The 9,856-nt window shown below is 45.5% G+C and overlaps 1 protein-coding gene across 1 annotated transcript in view; it reads left to right on the top strand.

The window, feature by feature from the left end:
- Positions 1-9,856, top strand: part of BRDT (bromodomain, testis-specific) — a 54,285-nt gene that overhangs the window by 37,492 nt on the left and 6,937 nt on the right. The window contains exon 16 of the mRNA XM_015420180.1: positions 3,961-4,100. Coding sequence (XP_015275666.1) covers positions 3,961-4,100 — 140 coding nt within the window. The remainder of the gene's footprint in view (positions 1-3,960; positions 4,101-9,856) is intronic.

The raw sequence follows: 9,856 nt of genomic DNA, 5'->3' as shown, positions 1-9,856 counted from the left end.
GCTCACGTTGGGGGCATGGCCCAGATCATCGGGGGGGAAACCATATGGTTTCCCCCCCGACGATCTGGGCCACGCCCCCAACGTGAGCGACGTTGCACGTCACTTCCATTGACGTGCTGGCGGCGCGCGCATCCGGAGCTGGCTCCCGGACCCATTGGAGCCTCCCCCGCCAGTGAGTTTGCGGGACTTGGCAACCCTAGGTGAGGCTGACAACCCAGCGGGGGACTTTCCAGGAGCCTCCAGTAGAGGGGAGGGAAGAAGCACTGTCATAACCCCAGGGGGTCTCCGCCTTCCGCCGCCACCACCCTGGACTTAGGGTCCCTTTGAGAAGGCCCAGGGTACCCTCTCAAGCCCATCCAACACAAGCCCCTTTACAGCCGAGAACACACAGGCAGAGAAAATAATTAAACAGAAAGGGTTTATTAAAAACAACACTGGGGCATGGAAAACACGGCAAGGTGCTTTAAAAGGGTATAACAGTGTGAAAGGCAAAATAAGCATAATCTAACGCAGCTACCTGTTTCTACTTCCAGGCCCACAGCCTGCCTAGCACGCACGCTGAGCCCAGTGGAGATCTTCCTCTCTCCCAGACCAGGCTGCAGAGAGAGACGGAAAAACCCTCCGTTTCCCATAGTTAATGGCGAAGACCGACCCTCCTCACACAGTATCCAACAGTCTCCTCACAGAATCTTCCTCTCTGATTGGCTATCGCCTGTCGCTAAGCCTTATGGGGACTGTAGGCTGTTTGTTCACTGCCATGCAGGTCTCTCCTGGGACCAGGCCGCACCAGGCCCTCCTCCCAGTCCTGCACAGATCATGACAAGCACGATTGAACTCCAAAGGGAGTTCTGGCTATCACATTTAAAGGGACTGTGTTCCTTTTAAATGCCTTCCCTCCATTGGAAATAATGGTGGATGAGGGCACCTTCTTTTGGGGCTCATAGAATTGGACTCCCTGGTCCAATCTTTTTGAAACTTGAAGGTTTTTTGAGGAGAGGCGTCAGATCCTATGCTGAAGATTTAATGCCTCTCCCTCAAATAACCCCCCAGAGCCCCAGATACCCATGGATCAATTCTCCATTATACCCTATATGGATCAGTCTCCATAGGGTATAATGGAGCGTCCAGTGGACATTCCCTCCCCCCAGCTTTCTGATAACCTTGAAGTGGGGAGAGGGCCTCCAAACCAGGGGATCCCCTGCCCCCCTCTGGGGATTGGCAACCCTATGTGCACCTGAAGGTAAGCTGCAACAGCCATTTTGTGACTGCCTCTGCCTCCTGTAGCAGTCATCTTGTAGCAGCCATTTTGTAGCTTTGCCAGCCATGGTGTGCCAGAATTCCAGTAGTGCCCACGGGCTCAAAACGTTTGGGGATCCCTGCCCTAAACTTCATATACATGGTTTCCCACATGAAGTAGCCTTTACACATCGATCTTCCTTGTGTATTCTACACTGACTGTGAATGACTGCTTATCCATTCGCAATCCCTTCAGTTTCTTTCCACATGGCTTCTTTTTGCATTATGGTTTGTTTTCATTTGCATAGTTGTTACAATTCTGGCACTCCTACCTTGTACCAAGACAGCATGCTATGTGTGATCCTCTTGATATGCATGGTCACCATGTTGTGTGATTGTAGCAACATGCATATTTTTGAGCTTTGATATGTGGGGGCACAAACCTTAAAAAGCTGCATATCCAATCATGTGTACATACATGGTGTAATCCACACAGAATGGCAGCCATACACATCAAAAGGATTACTCGCAGTCCACTCTCTCAGTATGAATAGGAGTGACAAAATTGTAATAACTGAAAAGAATTAATAGCACCTTTTGGTTCTTGAGAATTGGTATGGAAAAAAAATGTACCTTGGGTTAAAATTCATCAGTTGAAAGTTAATGCTTCATTGGATATGTAGCATCCAATCCCTCATATGAATATTAAAGGGATTTTTGTATTAGCTCTTTCACAAACAGATACATTAACTATTTTAGTACAACATAAATATTTTTTCATTTATCCCTGAAGTTATTACAAAGACCTCTGAAATAATGTTGCTTAGCTAATAGATATTATGAAAAATAGGGTTATGTGAAATGCAATTCAGCATTTCTCCTCTTTTATAATGTTCTTATTAAATAAATGTACAAAAAGCTATTACAAAGACTTGCCTTCTCGATTTCCTCATACTTGGCATACTTGGCAATATCCCCCAATTTTAATAACCATTATTTGACAGAGCCCTTTATTTCCAAAATCTTGCATATTTTAAATCTAAAAACATGGATTTTAACAGTAATCAAGTTCATATATTATTCCTTTACTTCTCAATATAATTATTCCTTCAACATTATTCCATAATATCAGCAGCATTTCGAGCAGATGGCAATAGAAGTGTGGCAGGTGAGTGGCAGAGTATTCTACCACCCCTGCTCCATCAATAATTAGATTAATTTTGTTATTAGCATATTTCGTCCATGGTCCTCATAGGCAAATCAACACTTGTCTATTTTCAAACACATGTGTAGCTGGCAATGCAATAACGTACGTCTGCTGCCATGTAGAATTTGGCTCTCAGCAGACATTGAGAAGTATTTTTATTGTTTACTAGTGTGTGCCAAAGCTGAATAGTTTGTGTGGCTACAGACACAATCAAATGGCTCTCCATAATGTAGGGCCACCATATGCAAGCTTTTCAGGCAGCTGTGAGACATGAAGTTGTTGTCAGAAAAATGGGCACATTCCAAGTTTTGCTTTCTACAAAATAGTGCCCAATATACTACAGCGAATCTGGAAACCATTGATCCATTTTGAATTATGACAGATTGTCACATGTATTCCAAGAAATATCCCTCCTTAAGCATGTGTGTTTCAAAGCAGCAAAGAACACAGCTCTTTTTTCCCTGTTGAGGGCAGGCCTGCCAAGATGGGAGACTCGGATAAACTCTTGGTCATCTGGAGGGCCCATAGAGCTAGGCAAGTCATATAGCTTGTTTTCACTTTTTAGACTTGTTCACAATTTGCAGTGAATTTGTGTGCAATCCATTACAGTGTATACTTTTTTCTTTCATATGTGTGTGGAATAATCTTATGTACAGCTGAACATGTGATTGAAACATCACATTTATCTAGGCACTGGTCCCCAGTTTCATCCATAAAGTGAATGCGCATTGACTTTTTCTCACATGCAGATGTGTGCACATGCATGCAAGATAAGATGTACATGCATTCACCATAACATGTGATGCTCAGGTGGTGTATGGGAGGCAGTTGGAATCTTTATCTGGGGTTCTTGGTACCCCTAAAGGTTCCTCAATCAGACACATGGCTTCTATGTATAGGAAGCAAATGGTGAGTTGATTTACAGTTTGTTCTGGAAAGTTATTTTGTCAGTACAGCAGGTTTCTCCTTTAAAAAAAATCATTTGCAGCGCACAACCTTTAACACTTTAGCACCTGTAGCCTAGTGGGAGTGAGCTGTAAATTTCTCTCCATTGGTAAATTAGGGAGCCGACCTACTTGTCTGAAGGTAAAAACAGGCAGTGTGGGGAACTTTATCTTGAATGGAACAGGCTCACTTAGTAACAAGCTTTTCTCTCTGGGGATCCTGCGAAAGAGCATCACACCAGGGAAAATGGTCCCTGTTAACATGGGGGGGTGGAGTGGAAATAAGTAACGGAAAATGTGCATCTCCTACACTCAGGCAGGCATCTGAAAATAGAAAGCTACAGCCACACTGGGAGGCCTTGCCCTTTTGCTTGCTTGGAAATTGTGCATAGTAAACAAGGGACAAATAAAACCTTATGATTCAAAGGGCAGAAAATGTACTCTGTGAGTGCCATTCAAATGGATATTTACTTGTGGTATGCTTCTCATCTAAAACAAGATATCTTAACGGAGGTGTTCTCCACCTCCTAGAAATTCACAACTTTGTCACTCATTGTTCTGTTTATATTCCAGAACTAAAGACTAGCTCTCCAGATGGTCTGTGTGGGCAGCATACGATTGATTCTACACATTCCACTGTTCCAGCAAGCTGCTCTGATGTCTGTGAGGGTAAAGCAAAGCAAGTTGCTAAAACTTCAGTATCTCTTACAAAGGTAATATCATCTGTCTTTGGGAGTTGTTTTGCATAACATGCCAGTGTTTGCAATCACATAAAAATGTTTAAAAGCTGACTACCGGGGGTGGGGGGGGGATGATTTGCAATGACACCTATGACAGCTTACTTTAAGTCAGGTTAACATGGCGCAAAATGCAAAGTGAATGCCCAACAAGCATCCGTTGGTGGGCACGCTAGCAATCTGAGTGCATGACTAAACCAGGCACATGACTTGTTGACAATTTTAGTCATGCACTCGGAATAAAGCTGTTTTGTAATATAGCCAAAGGAAAGGCCAATAAATTTCCCTCTCGGGGTGGAATTGTACAAAACGGATTCTTCCCAGCAGTCATCAGTTCTCTGTAATCAGCAAGAGGTGGGAGTTTAATAGGACTGCAAAATATTAAGGGATCCTAGGAGTGGTAGATACCTTAGCTACCACTTACCAAACAGCTGTGGAGTCCAGGTGTACATAATTTCCATGTGGATCTGCAGTGGAGAATGTTGGTATGTTTGCCCTTCAAAAGCAGCCTCTACATGAAACTAAAATGAAAGGATCATTAGACTTACTCTAGGAAGTACTGGGGGGGGGGAGTGTTCTCCTGTCTGAAAGGCAGATAGTAGTGGGCAATATTTAATTGGGATTTATTGTCCTAAATTACAGACTTTACCAGGGGTCTTTTGGGGCCGGAGCGCTGCTCCAGGAGCCCAGGGGCTGGAACAAATGACAGTGGCAGCAAGCCCCGCCCCCAGCTCGCCGCGCTGCGGCCCCCTGCTGTCTCCCTGGGACAGCGCAGGAGCGCTGTGGCCCGTGGGAGGGCAGAAGAGGCCCCCCACCTCCCTGGGCCAGCTCTGGAGCACTGTGGCCCATGGGAGGCCAGAAGAGGCCCCCCGCCACCTCCCAGGGCCAGCGCGGAAGCGCTGTGACCTATGGGGGGCCAGAAGAGGGGGGGCCCGCCGCCTCCCGGGGTAAGTGAGGGATCCGCTGGGGGTGGTGGAGGCTTGATTGGGGGGTGGGAGAGCCTCCCCCATCTCTTTGCCCTCTTTCTTTTCCTCCTTTCCTTCCCCTTTCCTTTTCTTTCCCTCCTTTTCTTTCTCTCTTTTCCTTCTTCTTTCCTTCTCTTTCTTTACCCCTTTCCCTCCTTCCCTTCTCACTCTTTCTTTCTTTCCCTCCTTTCATTCTCTCCTTTTCCTGTTTCCCTCCTTCTTCCCTTCTCGCTCTTTCTTTTCCTCTTTCCTTCCTTCTTTCCTCCTCTTTCACTCTTTCATTCCTTTGTTCCTTCTCTCTGCACTTTCTCTCTCTCTTTCCTTCCCTCTTTCCTCCTTCTCTCTTCGCTCCCCCCGCTGGCTGGGAAGGGAAGGGGAGGCTTTTGAATATGCCTCCCCCCCCCTTTGCTTCTCCTTCTGACATAACTTCTGGTGATGTCAGGGGGTGTTGCATATGCTAATGAGCTATTATGCTAATAGCCTAGTAGCTAATTAGCATACTGTATATTAATGAGTTCCTGCAGCTCTTTTTCTAGGAAAAGACCCCTGATATACCAAAAAAGGTTAATTGCCATGTGGGCTGATCATGGTTCTCCTTGTAAACCTGCAGGATTAATGGGGGTTTTCTTTTGTACATAAATATAAAACTTTCCCAAATCAATAGTTACATAAGCCTCTCTCAGCACAACAAATCCCTTGACACTGAGGTGCCGAGCATGCAGATGATGGGAGAGGCAAGTTTATATTTTAAAATTATTTTTATTTCAAATGTTTTTAGGGTGATTTCAACCCAACGTAGGATCTCTGAGACAGCAAACAATCAAAAATATTAGAACAATATTAAAAATATATATGTTTTACTCTGTAGTTTTGCTCTGTATAAAACAAAACACATAGAAATACGAAAGGGAAGGAGGATCAGTGGAGGAACAAGAAATAAAACAGATAAGTCTTTATCAGCTGGTGGAAATCAATAATAGAAGACAGCAGGCAAATCTCCTTGGGGAGGCAATTCATAGTTTTGGGGCCACAACCAATAAAGCCCTTTCTCAGATTGCCACCCATCAAGTCTCCAAAGAGTGGCTGGGTATGTTCATATGACAGGAGGTGGTCCTTTATGATATGTTGACCCCAAGCTGTGTAAAGCTTTAAAGGTCACTACCAGCACCTTGATCTGGGCCTAGAAGCAGATTAGGAGCCAGTGTAGATGGGTCAAGAGAAAAGTGTTATGGCCCCTATGACCCACTCCAATCAGAATTCTGGCTACAGCATTCTTTGCCAATTGTAGCTTCTTTAAGGGCAGCACCAAATAAAATACATTTTAGTAGTCTAATCTACATGCTGCCAGGCCATAGCAGAGTGGAAAGATCTGTTTTGCCCAGAAAATCTTAGCAGGTTCACTGCTGTCACGTTGTTTATCTAACGGGAGGTCTGGGTCCAGCAGCACCCCCAAACTATGGACCTGCACCTTTGTGGGGAGTGCAACCCTATCCAGAACAGGAGACATTTCAGTTCTGGAGTCAATCTTTTCTTCCACCAGTAGCACCTCCATTTTCTCAGGATCAAGTTTCAGCTTTTTAGCCTTCATCCATCCCAAAACTGCCTCCAGGCACTAGTTCACAGGTTTCTTAGCCCTGACAAGCAAACAAGGCTTGCAGCACCTCCTGAGGACGCCCAATGAGAGCACTCTCTTCACCTCTTCAGAGAGGCCATTCCAAACTGAGGAGGCCATGATGGAAAAGGCCTGGGCTCCAGTTGGTGCAAGGCAAGTCACCATAAGGAAAGGAACAGCCAGCTGCAGCCTGTAGTTAGTCTTCAGATACGTGGAACCCAGGCTTTAAAAGTCATAAGCAGTACCTGAATTGATCTTGGAAATAAATGGGCAGCCAGTTTAACTCTTTCAAAACAGGAAATGTATGTCCCCATCAGCTAGCCCCAGCACTGATCAGGCTGCCACATTTTGGACCTGTTGCAGTTTCTGGTTTGTCTTCAAGGACAGTAAAATGCGCTGCAGTAATCCAACTGTGAGGGTTACAGAAGGGTGGATTGGCGTGGCCAGATGGCTGAGTCTAAGAAGGGAGAGAGTTGGCAAATCAGATGCAGCTGATAAAAGGTGCTCTTGGCCAGTGCACCAAACTGCTTCTCAAACAGTAAGGCTGTATCCAGGGGAACCCCCCAAGTCCTTAACCTGCTCTGCAAAAGCCTGCTCCACTTCATCCCTAGGCAAGTGGATCCTGTCCCTCTAGGGCCACCAAAGCAGCTGTATTACCTCTGCCTTGTCTGGATTCAGCTTTGCCTTGTTCTGCATTAGCCACCTGACCGTGGCCTTAAACTACTGATGCAGAACCAAGATGGATGCATCTGGAGGCTTGGATAATGAAATATAGAGCTGGTTGTCATCTGCATATTGCAACACCCAGCCCCAAATCTCTGTACAATTCATTTTATATATAAATATAAATTTAAAAGCATGAGTGAGAGACTAGAACTTCAGAGGACAAATCCTACCAATTGATGCTGCTCCTCCTGTGAAAACTCCATGTCTGATCAGACAGAAAAGAAGACGAGATTGGATTTATACCTGTGAAAACTCCATGTCTGATCAGACAGAAAAGAAGAAGAGATTGGATTTATACCCCACCCTTCACTACCCAAAGGAGTCTCAGAGCAGCTTACAAACTCCTTTCCCTTTCCATCCCCAGAACAGATACCCTGTGAGGTAGGTGGGGCTGAGAGAGCTCTGAGAGAACTGCTTTTTCAAGAACAGCTGTGTCAGAACTATGGCTTGCCCAAGGTCATCCAGCAGGTGCAAGTGAAGGAGTGGGGAATCAAACCCAGTTCTCCCAGATTAGAGTCCGCGCACTTAACCACTACACCAAACTGGTTCTCAGAGTGAAACTACGAAAGGGCTGCTCCCTTAACACCATATCAACTCCATATTTCAACTGGTATACAAGAATGGAGTGGTCAGCTCTGTCAAAGACTGGTCCAAGAGGGATGACTGTCCCCTGCCTAACTTGGAACAAAGACTGTTCACCAGTGCAACTACAGCAGTCTTTCATTCAAACCCAGGCTTGAAACTAGATTGAAAATGGGTCAAGGGCAGATGTTTTATCCAGGAGCCCCTGGAGCTGCTCTGCCATTATACACTTTACTAGGAATAAGGCCCGTTGTGGAAATAAATACAATAAAATCTAGAGAGAGTGCTCCGGCTTTGGGCAAACAGTGTCAATTTGCTGTGGCGACCTCAGCAGGGTATAATGACAGAGTCCACTGTTTTCTCCAGAGGAACTGATCTCTGCTACCTGAAGAGCCCTCACCTAGAGATTGGCAACAATTGGTACCCAGGATGAAATGGCTGATTTGGAGGGTGGATTCTATGGCATTCTACCTGTCTGAGGTCCCACACCTCCTCAAACCCCACCCTCTCCAGGCTCCACCCCTCAAATCCCCAGGAATTTGCCAGTCTGGAGTTGGCAACCCCATCTCCTTCCCAGCTAACCATCAACCTACCATTATCTGCCCCTTTGACTTCAGCTGACTTCTGCCCTCCCTTCTGCAGAGCAGTTGTAATTCTGAGTGGTCTCCAGCCCTCACCTGGAGATTGGCAACAATGGTTCCCCCAGAGGGACTGGCTGGTTTGGAGGGTGGAGTCTATGGCATTGTACCTGTCTGATGTCCCACCCCTCCTCAAACCTCACCCTCTTCAGTCTCCATCCCTCAAATCTCCAGGAATTTCCCATCTGGAGTTGGCAACCCTATCAGGACTGGCCCCAATGTGTTTTCTCCCAAAGGCCAAAATAGGTGACAGGACGAAGCTTGGTTGCCTACCAACAGGCACTGAGGGGAAAGTAGGGTTCAGAACCTAAAAAGGTTAGTCAAGAATAGAAGAGGGCCAACTCTAAAAATCTAATTATAAAACATACGAAAATATACATGTATTTATTCAACATAAATTAAAATAACAAACAAGGGCCTATTCATACCTCATATACAAATATAAAAACATACAAGGACTAATAAGATAGACCTAACACGTTTCGGCCTTTACAGGCCTTCCTCAGAGGTCTAATATAGACAGAACATGTTGGCTGATATGCAAAAATACATACAATCATACATATACAAAATATAGAATAAAGACCAGAAACCAATTGTTCCAAAGTTTAACCACTGGGCAAAGAAATACAAATACAAATGAAGCCTCCAGTGCAATCACATGTCCAGTAGTACTTCTTTCTGGTCAACTGTGTATTCTTTTGAGATTGTACAGCCCAATGTTCCCAATAAAATGTTCCTTAGGGTTGCCAGCTCTAAGGAGGGAAATACCTGGAGATTTGGGGGGTGGATCCTGTGGAGGGCAGCATTGGGGGCGCACGGAAGGACTCAGCAGGTATAATGTCATAGGGTCTACCCTCCAAAGCAGCCATTTTCTCCAGGGGAACTGATCTCTGTCATCTGGAGATCAATTCTAACAGCCGGAGATCTCCAGGTACCACCTGGAGATTGGCAACCCGAGGGGAAAATCAGCTACCTAAAGCTGGCAACTTTATCTCCTCCCCTCTCAGCAGCCTCTTTCTAGGCAAAAATCTGTCTTTGTCATTAGCGGGGAGCAAAGCAGCTTACTTCATTCTCTTCTGCTTTGAGATCTGTAAAGCAACGCTCTAAGGTAGGTTAGGCAGAAAGTCTGTGTCTGGTTCGAAATCACCCAGGCAGCTTCCATAGGGATGCTCCTTCTGAACAGGAGCAAGCAGCCAGGGCTAGTGA

The sequence above is a fragment of the Gekko japonicus genome, unplaced genomic scaffold (assembly GCF_001447785.1).
Source record: "Gekko japonicus isolate JY-2015 unplaced genomic scaffold, Gekko_japonicus_V1.1 scaffold134, whole genome shotgun sequence".
In the NCBI taxonomy this organism is placed as follows: Eukaryota; Metazoa; Chordata; class Lepidosauria; order Squamata; family Gekkonidae; genus Gekko; species Gekko japonicus.
Note: the sequence above shows the minus strand (reverse complement) of the source record. Positions and strands in the feature narration are given on the sequence as shown.